Below are 18,749 nucleotides of genomic sequence, written 5' to 3' on the forward strand. Positions count from 1 at the left end.
TGCAGTAACTGTACCTGGAGCGGGAGATGATATACTTCCTAGGATCTGTTAGTGTTGGTTTACACTAACAACAGTGTAAACCAGTGTTACTTCAGTAAAAAATTTGAATTAAAAAATAAATATATTGAAGTTCAAATATTTTCTTATATATCTGTGAATTTTTTTGAGCTCTATCTAGGGTAGCTTTACCTACCTTGAAGACCTCTGACTTAGAGATTACTGGGACATAATCTTTCATCTTGTGGGAAACTAAAACCCAGAAAATTTATAGATTATCCAAACACAGTAATTAACAACCAGATTTGTTTCATTTAAAAATCATTAGGTGTTTGTGCTGTGTGCTTGGATACAAAGATGAATAAGATACGATTCTGACATCTTATTCTCTGCTGTACTCCCCACTGCTTTATTTGTGTTAAAATGGGGTGAAATATAGTAATAAAAAGTTTAACATAGATATATTCAGATTTGCCATAATAATTCAGTTGGTTTTTACAGGTATAACTGAAGGGAAGTTGGGGGAAATTTCTTTATAGATCTTCTAAATCTTTCTAGACTTCAATGGGTATATTCAGTGTATCTAAGTGTTGCCAGAATCAATTGTTGCATAATGTTTCTATGTATTTTGTATTTGACCTGTCCATTTCTACATGACTTTCTATATGATTGCACCTGTAGCCCTCCTGTCTAAAGTTTGTATTCAAGAAATTTCTCTCATTTTTATGCCATTTGGGCCTAAGTGATATTTGCAGTTAAAATTAAATATAGTGGGGGCAAATGTTCATGATAATTGTTGCAAATAATCCATTTCTCTTTGCTGTAGCACGAAGAAAATTAGATCAGGTTGAGAATGGAAGCTATGATAAAGAAGTCAGCAGCATGGGAAGTCGTTCTAGTTCATCAGGTAAAATACTAATGATTTTAGTTGCTACTTAGTGATTACCAAAAAAATAGCATTTTTTGTTGTTGTTTTAAAAGGTATATCCTTTAATTTTGAATTATTTAAAGGGGGTAGTTGTACATAATGGTAATAACTGTAAAAAATATTTCCAGTTAAATGCAAGTATGTCATGGGAGTCTATAACATCTGTCACCCTCTTTTTCTTACCTACCTTTTTTAATTCTGTGCAGCTTCCTCTTCCATTTTAAAATTCAGATACATATACACCCATATAGAGACATTTGGCATAATATGATTTCTGTCTCTTTCATTTTTATATTTTATCTCTTTGAGAACTAATGAAATGATTATTGTATATCAGTTGTTACTGTATGTATGTATATGTTATGAATACATATGTATTTATTTTATATATATATGTATTTTTTTAATTGCTTGACTTTTCTCATGATAAATATGCCTCTGTGGTGTAAAGCAAAAATAAACTGAATCTATAAAATAGTAATCAATAACTTTGTGCAGTGGTCTCATTCATAGCAGGAATCTAGAAAACCTAAATAACGGACCAGGAAAAAGAATAACTATAAGAAAGAAAAAATCAAAATCAATAAACAACTGTGAACCAGAGACACACTATGTCGGGGGGAGGCCGGGAAAAGGAGGGATGGGGTCAAAATAAGGGGGTTGCAATTGTATGGGGAATATAAAAATAAAATGGAAAAAAAATACAAAGGAAGAAAAATACCAAGGAATTAAAATGTTTAAATAAAAAAATAAAATAATTCATGCCAAAAAAAAAAAGCTTTGTGGAAATGATAGCAAGATATCAAAGCATTTACTATTTTTAGAATGCCAGGAACCACGCCAAATGTTTTAAATATATCATTTGCTCTGTACAACAGTCATGTGAGTTGAGTGTTGTAATTCCCATTTTACAGATGAGAAAATTAAGAGTCAGAGTGGTTCCATGACTCAGCCAGAATCTACAGAGCACAGAAGTTTAAGTAGCCAGAGTCACAGAGCTGCAGTTGAGGAGTAGGATTTGGACCTAGGGAGCCTGGCTCCAGAACTTAACCACTGGCTGTGTTCTGTCTTCTCTTTCTCACTCTTGTTCTTGCTTTCTGTTTAATTTTGGTCTCACTTCAGGCTTGTTATTTTAACTTGTCCTTGAGTTTCCTATTTCTCTATTGCCATTTCCTCATCCTGTTCCTGAGAGACATAATAGACTGTTTTGGTAATCATCAGTGCATTAAGAAACAGGAACTCAGGCCAGGTATGATTGTGTTCTGTGCCTAGCTCTGTGAGATTGAATATTTGAAAATGATACTGGAATAAATAATAGTTGCAATTAGAGATGATTCTAAATTAAGCTCACTATCTAAACTTATTTTTTTAATCTTCAGGGTCCCTTAATGCGCGAAGCAGTGCAGAAGATCGATCTCCAGAAAATACTGGGTCATCAGTAGCTGTAGATAACTTTCCAGAAGTAGACAAGGCCATGTTGATCGAGAGGATAGTAAGATTGCAGAAAGCACATGCCCGGAAAAATGAAAAGATAGAATTTATGGAGGACCACATCAAACAGTTGGTGGAAGAAATTAGGAAAAAGACAAAGTATGTTTATTATGGTAACGTAATCTGTATTTAAAATCCCATTATTCATATGGTAAGGTTACTGTTTTCAAAATTAGTCATATCAGGATCCTGGCTTTTAAAAAATAATTAAAGTTACTCAGTTCCTAGTTTTTTATTGATCACTTGTTATGTTGTAGGTTTTGAGACTATAGGAATGAAAGAAAACACAGGTCTTTCCTTTAAGATGATAGAGAATTTCATAGATGTTAATTTTTTTGAAAATAACTTTGGACTTAAAAAAAGACAGTGTCTAAGTAGTTTGTTATTTCCATAACTATGGCTCTAAGAAGATTTTGGGTTCTGGATAATTTGCCCTGTTGCATAGGACTCAGTAGGGTAATTTATTAGATATCTATACCACTGTGCCTGTGGCTTAATATTTCAGTAATCCCAACATCTTATTACGTCAGCTATAATCTCTTACTACTACTCAGGGAAAGAAGCCGCATTCTCTAATTTGGCAGATAAGTTAATGGAGGTTCAGGTTAAAATACTTAAAAGTTCCAGAATCAGCCCTTACACTGCAGGTGACAGACATAGAGCTGGAGATACAAACCAACTCTCACTTCAGAACCTGTGCTGTGCAAATTCCTCTCTCAAGAGCCATACTCAGTCAAGTAAGAGGGGTTGTTCCAGTGCAGGTCTTTGCCCCTGACTTTTTAGTTTTTATTTTAAAATAATGTTAGATTTAGAGAAACGTTTACCCATGACTTCTAAAAGAAAAAGAATAAAACACAAGTTTAGTAGCAGGAAAACAGAAAATATTAACTGCAATCAGAGCAATAATTTGCTCAAATATTTCGATTAAAGTAATAGGGAGAGAAATAGAAAAGCAATGTTTATGTCTTTAAATACCATCTTAGAACAGAAAAGGGATTAAGGAACCATCTGACGAAGGAAATTTATTTTCTAATACAGTTCTATCATTAACTTAATTAACAGTTCTGTTACTAAATTAATGCTTATTGTATGCTTGTAATTAGTTGACTTGTAAATTCCAGTGTTTTTTTCTGCAAGCACATAACTGATTGTGTCATTTTATTTTGTAGAATAATTCAAAGTTATATTTTACGGGAAGAATCAGGCACACTTTCTTCAGAGGCATCTGACTTTAACAAAGTCCATTTAAGTAGACGAGGTGGCATCATGGCCTCATTATATACCTCCCACCCTGCTGATGGCGGACTGACTTTGGAACTCTCTTTGGAGATCAACCGAAAGTTACAAGCTGTTCTGGAAGATACATTACTAAAAAATATTACTTTGAAGGTATTTGTATTTCTTACCTGCCAACCAATAAATTCATCCAACTGGTGCCCCTTTCATAGTTTAAGCTAGCTTGTAGACGGACTATGCCTGTGATGCAAAGTAGCCATTTTAAATAGATTTAAACAATTTTTTTCCTCTTTTGAAAAGTATAGTTTTTATTAGCTACCTGGCTAAGATAAGAGCAAAAAAAAAAAAAAAAGAATTTAGCTATTGACTAGACTAAGATGAGCTGTTTACTTTGCAGTGGGAGTGGGTGGCCTTTAATGTTATAATTGACTGATGAAACATTTTTTAAGACTGAGGCATTTAGTGTCTAGCTTTAAATAGCTATTATCTGTCCCAGCTCTTTGTGCTGTTTTGTCCTTAATAGAATGAATTTAAAAATTAAAGTTTTTAAGTAATACGTGTATGCACTAAAATTTGCTGTAGCTTCAGTAAGAAGGTTAAGTGCAACTCTGAAGTGTATGGGGTTGCTTCACTGAAAACAGCCGTGCATCTGGTTTAACATGAATCAGTCAATTTTGAAATTTAGGCAAAAAATTCAATCTTTTCACTTAAATTTAGTGGTTCTGTTTTTTCCCCTTCTTTCAATTGTTAAAGGAAAATCTACAGACTCTTGGAACAGAAATAGAACGTCTCATTAAACACCAGCATGAGCTAGAACAGAGGATGAAGAAACCCTAACACAAAGCTCTGATTCAGCAAACAAAAGCTGCACAGAAGCAGGTGCCCGGGCCCAGTACTTTTGGAAACTTTTCCTGCTTTCTGTGTCAGCCAGTAAAAATTTATTTTGCTTCGTCTGTATAAAAAAGTATCATTTTACAACAGGAATGTATTGCTAGGTATACTGCAAGAGTGTGAACATTAATGAAATTTGGTTCCGTATGGTGACAGCCTGTCATTGGATCAGAATTTGTTCATAGTCACAGAAAGTTCTGAACATTACCACAGGGCTTCAGAATGAACCCTTCACCATATTTCTTCCCTTTAAAATATACAATGTCAAAACTGATTCAGCTTTTTAAATCATGCATGAAAAGACAGTGTTCATGATTTAGTAATACACTATTTCTCCAATATGAACAAAACTAAAGTAATAAAAATTTTTGTTTTGCAACTCCACCATAACATTTGTTTTTGTTTTAGGGATGCCAAAGAGTAGTACTTAAAGCTTTTAATTATAGTTTGAATGGAAGTTAATAGGAAAGCTCACTCTTTGTGACTAGCAGTGGTCAGGCAGCGTATGCCTCTGTCAGCTTTCCTTACCTGTGCTAGGGACATTTTTTCAGATTCAAGTCAATGGTTGAGTTTTTTAATCTTCAATTAAATAAATATGATTTTAAATAACTTGCTCATTTAGAAAATTCCTGTGTACTTTAGTTATATTTTAAAATGTAGGAAAAGAATTAGTTATTTAGAACAGAGAAATAATCAATTATTTGAAACTGAAATACTTTAATTGGCATTAAGTGTAAAGATAAATGTTATGGTATTTGTGAAGAATCAGTTCCCAAGGAAATCCAATATGGCTGTTAACCATTTCATCTGAACACATTGTTTCCTAGTGACATAATTACTTGTTATCGTAGAGTGATCTTATGTCCCTAAATATGATGTGTTTCAGCATATTTATTTAAAACTCACAATAATTACATCTCTGTAACCAAAGGAATTTTAGAGTCAAATTTATATATTTTGTTGCATTTTTACAATATTTATTTAAGATGTGCACTTAAGTGTTGCCAGTCATGTTATCAGTATTTCTATGTCATTTTCTTTCCATCTCTTAAAATTTCTTACCTTTGATAATTTCTATGTGGTGTTTCACATTTCCTTATATTTATATCATTTTTATAATAGAATACCATCACCCACATGCTGATACTGTAGCAAAGCTCATTTTGTTTTGAATTTTTACATCCTCTTTTCCTCCTCTTAAGAGAAATAAACTTTGGGGTGATGGATCCAAAAGACTTTAAAATTTGTATGGCTCTAAAAAGTCTGACTTATAGTGGTAGTATATAACATTAATGTGTGTTATATAACATTTTTTTAAATTGATTTAGCATTATTTAAAAAGATTAGTAAGGATTAGATTGCTCAGATTCAGTGTGGTCTTACTGTGTCTGTTTATTGAGTTATCTGTTGTCTTCCAAAAACACTATTTTCACTTTGTGATGCCAATATTAAAGTTCAGAAATGTTTATTTTTAAAATAGCTGTACAAAGTATTAGTCTTACCATAATTTGTCTTGTTCTTTTTACCAATAATAATTTATCAAAATAGAGTAAGAGAGGGTAAGTGCAATCAAGTCTGAATTATTTCCTAGTTGTTTCTATACTATTGAGACTCCTAAAGACAACTAGAGTAGCCAACATAACTAAATTTTTATGATTTCTTATGTGATATAGATTCATACACTACAATATTTTTTTCCCTAAGGTACAAAAATTAATGGAGACCAGATAGTGATCAGATCCATAGTGCCCCATATCTGTACCTGTGTGTGTGTGTTTGTGTATGTGTATAACATACAAAACGAAACATTCCAATATTAACTTTCATTTGGAGTAGTTTAATGGTAGAACCATTTTAGAAGAGAGCTACTATAAGCCATATTTTTGTTTATTGTTACCTTTGTCTCCCATAAATGTGAGAAACTGGAAAACTTTTGATGAAAAGGCTTCATTTTCCTTTTGTTCTTCAGTAGCTTTTGTATCCTTTTTGTGTATGTGTTGGGACTAAGCAAAATAATGTGTAAAAATATGCAAACTTCAGATCTCTGTATTGATTCACAACTCCTGTTATAAGGATTTAGAGGGTCTCCTGTTCTTACTGCGTTGATAAAGAAAGAGAACAGGATGTCTGGGGAAGGGAAATAGTCTGCATAAACTGGAGATCTGAGGGAAATTTTGCTGTTTATGTTCATTATCACGTTTACATTCAAAGGCTGTTGGTTAGTTAGCAATATTTTGGTTTCTTTGAATAGGAAATGATTTTTCTGTGTGTATATTTGTGTATGCACTAGGTTCTAAATTTAAAGTGAATACTTAAACTGTGACTCCACTTTCCCATACCACTTCAAACTTTAGCCTTAGCCTATTAAGTTTTAAGGATTAAAGATGGTGGGTTTGGGAAGAAAGGTGAATTTGAACTTTTTAGCCTTTTTATTTGCATAACATTAAAAGCTATTTCTCTAGAAGCTTAATTTTACCAGGCTACCAACATACTACTTACTTGTCTGGTAAACACATTAATCGAAAACCTGTGATTGCCACGGACCATACAACATTGTGATTATGTTGGTAAACAGACCAGACAGGGAGTTCCTGTCCTCACGGAGCTTATAGTCTTGTGAATATACCAGGAGGCAGCGGGCCAGTCTGAACCTCTGTATCCACTCCCTGCAGCTGGTCTGGGAAAAGGGGTATGGCCTGGAACACACTCTCTGACGTGAAGCTTAGGGAATGCGTTCTTGCCCAGGCCTGCTGAGAGCAGCTTGCTGTTTTCATGATGGCGCTGCACATTTCCTGATTTTTGTCACAGTTTAATGTTCGATTATTCTTTAATAAAAAGGAAAACAATCCAAAGACCATACAATGACATTGGATTTTTGCCGTTGTAGTAAATTATCAATGTGTAGTTAATGCTCATAAAAATGAATCTAATCATGTTGCCAGGCATGTTTCTAAGCATTGTTTTGCAGTATATTTTCTAGAGATTTTTACATGTAAATTTTGACCAAGATTTACTGGTAGAAGAAAAAAAATATGAGCCATTTATGTTATATACACCACCCTGGTGAAAATATTTTATAAATCATGTTATTCGGTGTGGTTAATTTACTTAGTGAATATTAAACACATCAGCCTATTTTTCAATAACTTTTTTTAAACAAAAACAACTCCCCCCACCTTTTTTTTGACACTAGGATTAATTTTTAACACCAGTTGGTGGCACTAGAAACCTGAAGTTTTTCACGGTTGAACGAGAGAAATTAATTGAAAAAGTATCTAAATGGAAACGATCACCAGGAAAATAAATGAAAAATGTAACTGTATAGTAAAGATGTATTTTTCTTCTGAAATGGAATTCTTTTTTAAAATACCTTTTACTGTCCATTTTGATTGCAATGATGAAGCTTGTTTATCTTCCAAAGTTCGTGTGTATATGTGTATGTGTGTGCATCATGCAAATCTTTAATTTGATTACACTGTTTATGTTGTAAATATGTTTCTGTATAAAATGAAGCTTTTAACAGAATTCTATGTATATATTGTACTTATTAAATAGGTAATGCCTGTTTACCAAGTTGTATTTTAATGGTGTCCTTGATTATTTTATTAATACATACACCACTTGCCACACAGACTGATTCTCTAGACTATTAGGAAGGCGGACTCAAACTGCTTGAATTTTTTTGGCCAATCTAGAAATTTATGTCCGTATTTCTTTATCAGTTATCATTAGAAGTTAATAAATAATAGTGAGCAGGTCAAATTGAATGTCGGGTTGTAACTGAATTTTTGATAACAAAATTTGGCCTTTTCCAAAAGAAATTTTCACATGCATATGCTATAGGTATCATGAAAATTTCTCACTGACTTCAATAAGCTAGTGATATATTCAGATTTTCCACAAAATTGAAAATTCCAAAAGTTTGGAACTTCTCCAAGTTATCGGATTTTAATATACATATTCAATAAGACACTGAAAAGGCATTAATTTCATCAAACTAACACGTGATAGATTTTTATATCACAACATGTATTTACTTCCTGTGCCAAACAATTTTACCGTTGGAAAGAATCCCCTGAGATAAGGATCCTTGGAATAAAGGTAGAATGAATAGAATAGAGCAAGCTTTCCTGACATCTCCTTCTGCTTTCGGTAGGCTATGAATTTGTTTGCCAGAGAAAGGAATATGTTGAGGAAGAGTGAGGGAAAGACACTGACTTATGCTTCTTAATTGGTCAGTGTGACCCACAGGCAAGATTGGAAAAACCATTCCAAAGAACTTCTATCCAAGTCGTTTTTCTGGCAGTCCCATTAAATTGAAAGAGGACGCATAACATTTCTTCCCTATCAACAACTTGAGGTTTCCGGGTGACCAGTGCTGATGCTGTTTGAACGATCCTGACGACGGCGTGACCAGACGTGAGGTTCCTGCCCCTATAGAGAGGTGCTATTAATTCCTAAGTTGCATTTAAGAGATTTCCTGTTTTTCTAAATAATACATTTAAGATGTATTCTATTTCTGAGGAATTTGTAGCCTTATTTTGATTGCCCAAAGACCACAATTTTTTTTTTTTTTTTTTTAAGATTGATTTATTTGTTTTTACAAGCACTGGGTACAGTCAGAAGCGCGGGAGGGTGAGCGAATTCACCAGAGCCAGAGCGGGGAGCAGAGCAGGGGGAAGGACCGAAGTACACTGCTGAGGGGAGCAGCGGGCGGCAGGAGAGGTCTGCGCGCCATGTGGGACCCTCCTCCGGTGGCCGGGGAGCAGCCGGGGATCGAACCGGCGCCGCAGAGGCTGCTGGCAGCTTTGCAACCCAGCGCTCAACCGCTGCGCCACCGGGGAGGCCCAAGACCACACTTTTTATTTTTTTTTAAGACTGCCTGCTCTTAACCCAATCACTCCCCAAAAGGGGTAAGATATTTAAGAGAGGAATCTACCAATTGACCCAGTTCAAAAATTTCTCTTGAAAGTTTAGGAATTACTGAAATTTAAAACTTACCATGTTGATAGTCTCCTTCTGGTTACATTAACTTGGGGAAGACATACCAAATGGCTTTTCAAGTCATTCACTCTGTAATTTTCTTTGTCCTAAATAAATACCTCAGGGCAGGAAGTCTAGGGTGTGCATATGTGTTTTTGACACCCTCCTTCTGCTTGTCCCAAGAAATATCAGTCCTGCTGCACTACCTAGTGCTGCCTAGGCAGGTTTTCTCCTTATGAACTTTGACCAGGGAAGATACCCCCATATGCCGGTTACCCCTACTACTCTTGGTGTTGGCCCAGCTGTATTTCTGCTCATATGTATGGAAGAAATACTTTTAAATAATTGGCTACCACCAGCGCCCCCATTCATTCCCATCTCCCCAGAGATCTAGGTCCCCAGAAGCCCATACTAAATGAGAGTGGTCTTTGGGTTCTGAACTAGCTTCTCCCTGAGTTTTTTGTTTTGTTGTTGTGTCAATTTGGGGTGAGCGGAGGGAGGCCCTGCCAGGCCTAGCAGATGGGGAAGAATCTGTTCTGGTCCCTGAGTAAGTACATATCAGACTCAGAAGTGGTTCCTTTGAACAGTGGTATCCTATCATATTTTGTTTCTGAAAGTTTTTTTCAATGAGCATGTAATACTTTTGCTATAGTGAACTTTTAAAGTTTTACCCTATATTGCAAACATGGCACTATAGGAGGGCATATTAAAAAGAAAAAAAAAGGTTGTGTGTGGAGTGGTGTGTATATAGTCAAGGTCTTGAGAAGACACTGTGTAGGGTAAAGAAAATATCAGGCTTTTCTGCCCTTCCGCCATCAGGATAGATGATGGATCCTTGTCCTGAATGCATGCCTGATGGCGGGCACCTGGAGTAGGGTGTGGGCAGAGGTAGATGGGATTCAGCTGAGCTAAGACTGCTTTTAAGGGCGGCGTCACGGGGACGCCAGTAGCAGCAGTAGCAGCCAAAGCAGAAGCCGAAAGAGAAGCCAAGAAGCAGCAGAACGAACTCCAGAGAGCCCAGATAGAGTGAAGACTTTCACTCTATGAAAGGTGCAGCCAGCACCCCTGCCTGCCATATACCCGCTGAACCCCAATAAAAGACCTGCAAAACCACTGAGGACTCTGACTCCTCCTTTACCCGGTCTGCATGGGATCAGAAAACCTGCACTGTGTCCAGGTCCTGCCTCTACACACTGTCATTTGTTTTTTTGATTCTTCCACCCAAGTGCTGACCAGGCCCAAACTTACTTAAGATCACTCAGGACGGGGTATATTCACAGTGGGATGACTGTTGACTCATTTTTCTCATCCTTTTGAAAGACACTGAGTCTAGAAATAGGCAGTGATGTGTGTTGCCGAAGAGGAGTAACATTCATTTGAACAGTGTCCCCTGAGAAGATCTATAATCCAGTTCTCACTTCAGACCTTTATTTTATTTTCAGACAGTGGCTTGGAGACATCTGCCTTCTAATCTGTTTCTGATGGGGCAATGGTGGGCACCAGCTGCATTATGGGAATAAATACATGAGAAGAAGGAACATGCCTGGCAGAGGAGCCAGATTTCAACCCCATCCTGTCCTCTGTGTACCATCCCCTTAGGGCCAGCAGGGGGCGCTTTTAGAAGGCTGGGAGTTTCTGTTAATATTTGTTGGACCTCCTAGGGATTCTTTTTTTCTTTTTTAAAGATTTATTTATGCATACAGGAGCTGGGGTACAGGCCAGAGATGCCGGGCAGGTTGGGGTGGGGGGTCTGAGAGGATTCACCAGAGACAGAGTGGGGAACAGAACAGGCAGATTGACTGAAACACACCGCTGAGGAGAGCAGCGGGCGAGTCAGGAGAGGTCTGCCGCGCCATGTGGGTTGCTCGAACTCGTGCTGCAGGGGCTGCGGATTGCTTCACAGTGCTGTGCTTAACCCGTTGAGCCACCAGGGAGGCCCCCGCCTAGGGAGTCTATCCTCAGGGCTTGGACCACAGTGAACATACTGTAGTGGTTTATCCATTTGTAGGTACAAAGAATAAAAGGGAGGACAAGCACTATGGGGATAGGAATTTTTACTGTTATCAAGCAAAGGAGGTGCTTGCATGAATTGCACGCTGTATCCTTTCTGGACAAGGAGGTCTAAATGTCCCATTTACAGCATGTTCTGTTTACACTCCAACAACTGTGTGCTGATGAGACAGGGCAGCAGAGACTGCTGACTCCTAACCACGCCTCACCCTGCCTCATGCTTGACCCTCAGGTTTAAGAAAGCTCCATCATCAAATATTTTGTTTGGGTTCTGTGGTACTGTAAGGGCGGGACAGGACACTGAGCAGGTTTTCTGATCCAGCAGACCAGGTAAAGGAGGAATCAGTCCTTAGTGGATTTTGCAGGTCTTTTATTGGGATTTAGTGGGTACATGGCAGGCAGGAGTGCTGGGGGCCAGGAGGCTGGCAGTCCTCCCAGCCCCCAGAAAATCTTCACTCTATCTGGGTTCTCTCTGCTTCTGCTTCTCTTGCTTCTCTCTCGGCTTCTCTTTCGGCTTCTGCTGGTGTCCCCGTGACGCCGCCCTTAAAAGCACAGTCTTAGCCCAGGTGAATCCCATCTACCTATGCCCACACCCTATTCCAGGTGCCCGCCATCAGGCATGCATTCAGGACCTCAAGGATCCACCATCCATCCTGATGGCGGGAGGGCAGAAAAGCCTGACATTTTCTTTACCCTACAGGTACTTTCAAAGCAATACACATAACTCAAGCGCTGCTCCTAACTCAAATAATTTATGTTGCTAGAAATCAGGCCTTTGCTGTCACTAAGACTGGCCATTATGCTAAACAAGATACATGTAAATTAACTTTTCTATCGTTTTCTAGATTTTCTGCCTGCTTTTGGATTGAGTATTTTGTGGGGCTCGAGTTCTATCTCCAGATAGGTGTTATGCCTCTTTTTAAAGAAATGTTTGTATGCATAAATAAATAAATCTTAAAAAAAAAGAATTCGTACACATTGACTCTTCTGCCTTGGGGCATCCTTGGGCCTCATTGTTTTCTCAAGGTAGTTTCAGAAAGCAGGTGAGTTAAATGGAAACCTGCTGCAGGGTGTTATGGTGATTAGCAATTGCATCTCAAAGACTCAGCATGGAATGTTATAAGGTAGAATAAATTGCGCCTTTGAGAAGACATCTACCACCAAGCAGAGCAAATTTCCACCAGGTCAACAGACGCATTACATGTGGCTGCTCTACAGAGACTCATATGGGACCAGTGTTACAGTGAGACAGACCACAGATTTGAACAGGTAAGTTTTTTTAAAAAACAGTAAACTAATGCCCCCCAGACAAGGACTGGGAGCAATTTCATGCTCACCTCTCTTTTCTGATGACTTACAGAAGGGCAGAGGCACTGCCGCCTCTCTAGCTGTGCTAATTCATTGCTGTATACATGAAAAATGGCAGAGGCTCCTTTAAATCAGGTACTCCTTGCTATGGCTTATGTTTGACTCCTGCAAGACATCTGTTTTAGAGATGCACAAGCTAAGTAAGTTTAAATAATATGCTTGAGCCACCCAGCTGGTAAGCAACAGTCAGAATTTGCAACCAGGCCATCACCATCTGACTTCAGTTTATGCCTCCGGTCAGGACACCAAAGTCCATGTCACTGGTATGCTCAGCCCTAAAACAGTCAGGGTGCAAAGAAAGGCACAATCAGCACTTAGAGAATGAGTGAATGAGTTATAACATTCAGTGTTCTCTTAACCACTATTTGGCTAAGCAATTGGAAGACCAAATTGCACAGTGCCAAGAGAAAATTAACAGGCATATAAACTACCACAATAGATCTCCGTACTGGTCACATTTCCCCTGGGTAGATCAGATTAATTTGTGTAGTTCAGGATACAATTTACTCTGCAGGTTACTGGAAAAAAAAAAATACTTGGGTTATTATACAACAAAGGCATGTGTTTCTTGCCAACAATTTAGTGTCTCTAGGAAAGCATTTCACTCTTTGCAGTATTCTAGCTGGCAGGATATGGGCATTGACATCAACTTCATTAAAGACAAAGAACTGTTCTGGCAATGGGTTGCCCTTCAATATTTGGCCACATTTTAACTTAAAGGAAACAGGCTTCCTTAAATATACTCAAGGAACACTTTAATAAGGAGTAGAAAACAACTATATATGTATATATAAAACAACTATATATATATATATATATAAAACAACTATATATATAATTTTAAAATGTTTTTTCCTGTACTGAAAAGATCCTTTGGCAGAAATTTTGCTAACTCAATGCTATTCAAAAGATTTTTGCATCAACTAGTTTGATTGATTAGTCAACTGTCAATGTAAAAGCTCAGCATTCATTGGGTGGGAAGGATTATGGTTTATCATTTTAAAATTCTTATATATAATAAAATTATTGCCCAGATAGACCTAACATTTCAAGGTCAAGTACAGTTGCAGATTTATTGACATTTCTTATTCATTCTTATTCCAAGTCATTGATCAAGTGTCATTTGTAAGATACAGTACAAAGAAATATTCAAATAGCGAGTTCTAGAATTAACCATATGCATACAACCCAACACCAACATAGAAAAAAAACTTTAAGTAATCTCAATTGATTTGCATACAAGTTTTCTGGAGGATATTCCCCTTAATGTAATTAATTTTGACCATTCTCATTGCTATTCTCATAAGAGTGTTCTTCTTAATGAAACTCATTTAACATGATTTAAGGAGGGCGCTGGGGTGACCATAACACGGAAAGGCATTAGCAGTACTTAGCATGAAAACCTCAAGTGGCTTTAAAAACTGAAAGACAGAAAATTGACTGTCTTTATATCATTATTTTATGCTTGAAAATTTGTGAAGACTTTATGTTCAAGATTTTAAGTTTTAATGTTTCTTTTTAAAAAATTTTTGTCAAAAGAGTGATGTTCAGTAACTAGTGGTTAGGATCTTAATTTCTCTGATCACTTACAAGGGCCCGACTTTGGATTGGGCTTGTTTTTCACATCTTTACACCATCCTCCGCTGTCAAGTTCTTCTGAAATGGTTTTAGGAAATCTTTACCAAGATTTGCTAGTCTGAAATGTGATATAAGTCTCACATGTGTAGTTCACTTCCTGGCCTCTGCTTTTGTGCTAAGACACTTTGACAAACGTGATCCACGGACAGCCACCTCCTGGAATGAGGCTGGGGTTTTACACTGAGACTGTGTATTTATATGCAGATTATTAATCAATTTGATCAACTTAAAAAATTAGAGTTTTGTATCATCAAAAATTCCACCGGTGGGGACATGATATGAGCTTGAAGGAAGCTGTGGCCAAATGGTTGGAGTGTATATTTCTTGGATCAGACCCCTGGTTTTGATCGTATTGCTTGACATTTTGGGGCCTCAGTTTCCTCATATGCAAAATGAGGGTGGTGATCAGTGTATCTTCCTTGAAAAACTGTCATGAAATTCAAATGAGACAATGAGAGCCAAAGTCCATTATGTTTTCTTCACCACATGTGAGCACTGAACAGATGTTAGCTTTTGTAAGGGTGAGAGTTGAGAAGACCAGCTTTGAATGCAGCTCTTCCAGACTGGAGAACAGTGAATAGGCACTAGGAAGACTGCAGACATCAAAATGACATGATGCAATTAAAGACTTGACCTCAACTTTATAAAATAATTCCAAAAGCCATACAAATAGTAAAGGCAGAGTTGTGGACCTATTGTGGCTGGAATGCCTTGTGGCCAGTGATAAAAGTAGCAAGGACTGTTGGTTGTTTTTTTTTACATGCAAGTGTGCAAGTGTGCACACATATGTGTGTGCACGGATACTTTTGTGCTGTGAATCATTTATAAGGGAAAAAATTGTCACTTGTCACAAAGGGTCAGGTTAAATGTCCATGGGTAAAGTGGACAATGTATAAGCACATTGTCCAATGTACAAGCACAGATCTAGAGTCAGTTCTCATTGGTCTTCTCTTGAGCCTCATGAGGCATGTCTTCAGATGTGTTTGAGTGAAAAATAAAGGTAATTCATCAAAGTCTTGCAGATTATCTTCTTCCTCATATAGGAACTCCTAGAAATTTCTGTGGGAATTAAATCTAGGCTCTGAATGCCACTAGGTGGCAGAGGAATGTTATGAAAGCAGCCGATCATCATGGACTAGTAAGGACCCTCTCCCTAGCCCTCTCATCAGGCCTGGGTCTCAGTCTTCTGAGGCCTTGAGATCTTTTCTATTGGGCACCTCTTGTCTTTCCACAGACTTAGGCCCCAGAAGAGGCTGTGACCCTGCATGACCAACACTGGTATATTCTAGAGTTTGATGCTACTGTCGCTCAAATCCATAAACCAAAAAAAGTACCAAAAGCTTTCCAGTCATTCAATATTTAATTCTCAAGCCACTTGAGCTGAGCATTTGCAAGAAATAACAAGAGACCTGCAGGTGTCTTGCACGGCACTTGTTAGAATGGATGAACCCATGTTCCTTAGATCAGGCAGATGCACTTCTTTACCTTCCACTCCTAGGACAAACAACTCCATTGCATCAAAATCTTTAACTTCTTAATCACAGCAATTATTCTGTGTGGATAGTGAGCATATTTTTTAATATTCCAAAATCTGGGAGGCTAGTGTGGACTAAATGTGATTTATTTTTCATTTTTTTCTCAAAGATAAAGTTCCAAGTCTGAGCTGTAAGTTACTACTTTATTTCTGAGCAATGGCTTAGTTATATCCTATTTGGAAAGAGTTCAGGATGGGGTTGATCAAGCAGCCCTAATGTCATGTCACCACCACCTGCAGCAGAAATCCAGCAAGTTCTGCTTTTTGACTTAAATTTTTATTACATCCAATTTAATTTGCTACCAACCATAAAACTTTCCCCTCCATCTTTAATAACTGTCCCCCTAATTGTTCCAATTTCTGGAGAAAAGTCCAAGGTAGCTAATCGGGGCTCTTGCTTTTAGCATGGAATCCTTCCCTTCGTTTTCCACAGAGCAGGTGCTGATTTCCGATTGGCAGTGCCAGTTGGCACAACAGGACATGTGGCTTGAAAGACTGATGTAAAGCAATTCAGTTGAGGACCGTATAGTCTGAAAGGCCACTTTATGCAGGTGCCAGGAGACTGGCTTCAGAGGTGGCAGCTGAGAGTGTGTTCTCTCCCAGGTACCCCTCCCTCCTACCTGTGCCCTAAGCCTCTGTCGATTAATAGCCCCGGTCAGTCCTGGTCAGTCCCGGGTCTCCATCTCTCACGCAGGCATGTTCTTTGACGGACCGACCACCACCCTTGGGATTAGCCCAGGCTCTGGCAAAGCATTTGCTCTGCATCCAGACCTCCGCGAGCGATTGCTGCAGCGGCATAAACCTCCTCCGGGTGTGGAGCTTTCCAACAAAGGACCTGTTTCTTGGCTTTGGGAAGTAAGTGGGAGAGAAAACCCAGCTTCCAAATTAAAGGCAAATTAAATTCGGGGACTTCCAAATTAAGTCAGCACAAGCATTTCCTTCTTTAAAGAAGCCTTAGCCCCCGCAAGCCCGGAGCTGGAGCTGGGGGTTGAGCTTGCTTCCTACAAAGGCTTATTGGAAGCGCAGCCTCCGCGAATCAAAGGCAGGCGAGGGCGCGGGGCCTGCCCACGGTCGGGGGGGCGCGGAGGCGGGCGGAGGCTGGGGAGAGCTAAAAGGTGGGGGAGGAGCCGCACCCTCACTTCTGAGCCTTCTCATCTCTTTGTCTAAGTGTCTCCGCAGGGCTTTGAAAGGTGCCAGAGAAGTGGCGAGTGAGCTGGGAACCTCTCCCTCCAGGAGCTTCCAGCTGCTGCGCTCTGCGCAGGGGGAGCCCCGCATCCCAGCTCGGCCCCGGCAGGCTCCCGGCAGTTTGAACCACTGCCCCTGCCCATCCTTTTCCTTTCTGGAGCCCACAGTCACCTCCCTCAGTGCCCCTGCCAGCCTGTCCCCGGGTCCCCTGCGTGCGGGGTGCCCTGCAGCCCCCACGAGCTGGAGCAAGCTCCCGAGCCCCCGCGAGCCTCCTCCCTGCTCACGGGTTTCCTCTAGAAAGGAAAAGCGCGTGCATTGCTGTCTCTTCCATTCTAGACGGTTTCTGGCCTGATAGGAATTTTTTTCAAGGATCCCCGATCCATTTGGGGTCGTATATTTGCTTATGTAGCTGGATACTTTTCTGGAAATTTGGAAATAATACTGGGACTTACCTGTCAATGTGCAAACATGCTCGTAATTGTGAGTGAAAGCCATGGGTGGCTTTTCCTAGTAAGGATGCTGTCCTCGCGCATTGGGAACCAACGTGCACCCCCGGGAGGGGGATATTTCGAAGATGCATGATCACGCAGCCCCACACACCTCATTTGATGATGATGATGTGGGCCAGCAGGCTTACACTGGCTTTTCCCTCAAAGGTCACTGGAAGAGAGGGCAGGGCTGATGGCTTACAGCCTGCCTAGGGAAGGAGCCCACATCCAGCCTCTCCATTTGGCAGGAAGACCACAAATCTGGGGTTGGACTTTACTGCTGTGACTGGAATCTCTGCCAATTGTGCATATATTGATAAAGATAGATAGTAATGAAGATGCAAAGGAGTATTTTAAATAAGTCTGGTTAATACTTATTATTTCAATGAACAGGACCCAAATTCTGTAAACACTTAGATTTTGGTCCTGGAGCTGGGTAGGCTGCAAAATCGTCATCTAGAGCAGAGCGATCCTTAGCCAGAGCGTGGCTGGGGAGCTGGAATGCGCCTGCTGGCGGCTGCACACATGGACTGTGTCGCTGTCACTTTCAGCAGTTACTATTTTAACCTGGTAGTGCCTGATCTCTCTGCCTGCTGGGAACACAGCTCCCCCAAGCCCTCTCCCCTCCTCAGCACCAGCCCTTTCAGCAGGGGGGTGTCTGCCCAGATTAGGGATAGGCTCCCGGGTCACCCATTCCAGGGATCTCTTGGTGACCAGAGGCTCTGGTTCCTGGGCTGTAAAAAATCTACAGGAGGTCAGCCCAGTTGGGACACGGTGAGTGTCCCCTCCCAAGGCGGGAGGAAAAGGTGGAAAAGTGCTCCTGGCTCTTAAAGCAAACATTGCTCACCCCAAGCTTTAGTTCCCTTTCAGAAGCAAAGCAGAACAGCCAGCCAGCTCCAACCTGGAAGAGAGTAAAAGCCAGGCCAGGAAAGCACTAACAATAGAAGTTGGCCCAACTGACTGAACAGTCCCTCTGGGCAGGGAGGGACCGTGCACTTAG

At 39.5% G+C, this 18,749-nt stretch overlaps 1 protein-coding gene across 3 annotated transcripts in view; it reads left to right on the forward strand.

Annotated features, from left to right (window-relative positions):
* Positions 1–8,224, forward strand: part of CCDC186 (coiled-coil domain containing 186) — a 35,990-nt gene extending 27,766 nt beyond the window's left edge. For 2 of the 3 annotated variants that reach the window (XM_054689976.1, XM_037495632.2), the window contains exons 13-16: positions 824–904; positions 2,305–2,515; positions 3,586–3,805; positions 4,406–8,224. In XM_054689976.1, coding sequence (XP_054545951.1) covers positions 824–904; positions 2,305–2,515; positions 3,586–3,805; positions 4,406–4,489 — 596 coding nt within the window. In that variant the 3' untranslated portion in view covers positions 4,490–8,224. Of the gene's footprint in view, positions 1–823; positions 905–2,304; positions 2,530–3,585; positions 3,806–4,405 lie in introns of those variants that run through there. The other variant, XM_054689977.1, reaches the window with a different exon arrangement.
* The last annotated feature ends 10,525 nt before the right edge of the window (positions 8,225–18,749 follow it).

Source organism: Talpa occidentalis, unplaced genomic scaffold, assembly GCF_014898055.3.
Source record: "Talpa occidentalis isolate TD23 unplaced genomic scaffold, MPIMG_talOcc4v2.1 talOcc4.8, whole genome shotgun sequence".
NCBI lineage: Eukaryota > Metazoa > Chordata > Mammalia > Eulipotyphla > Talpidae > Talpa > Talpa occidentalis.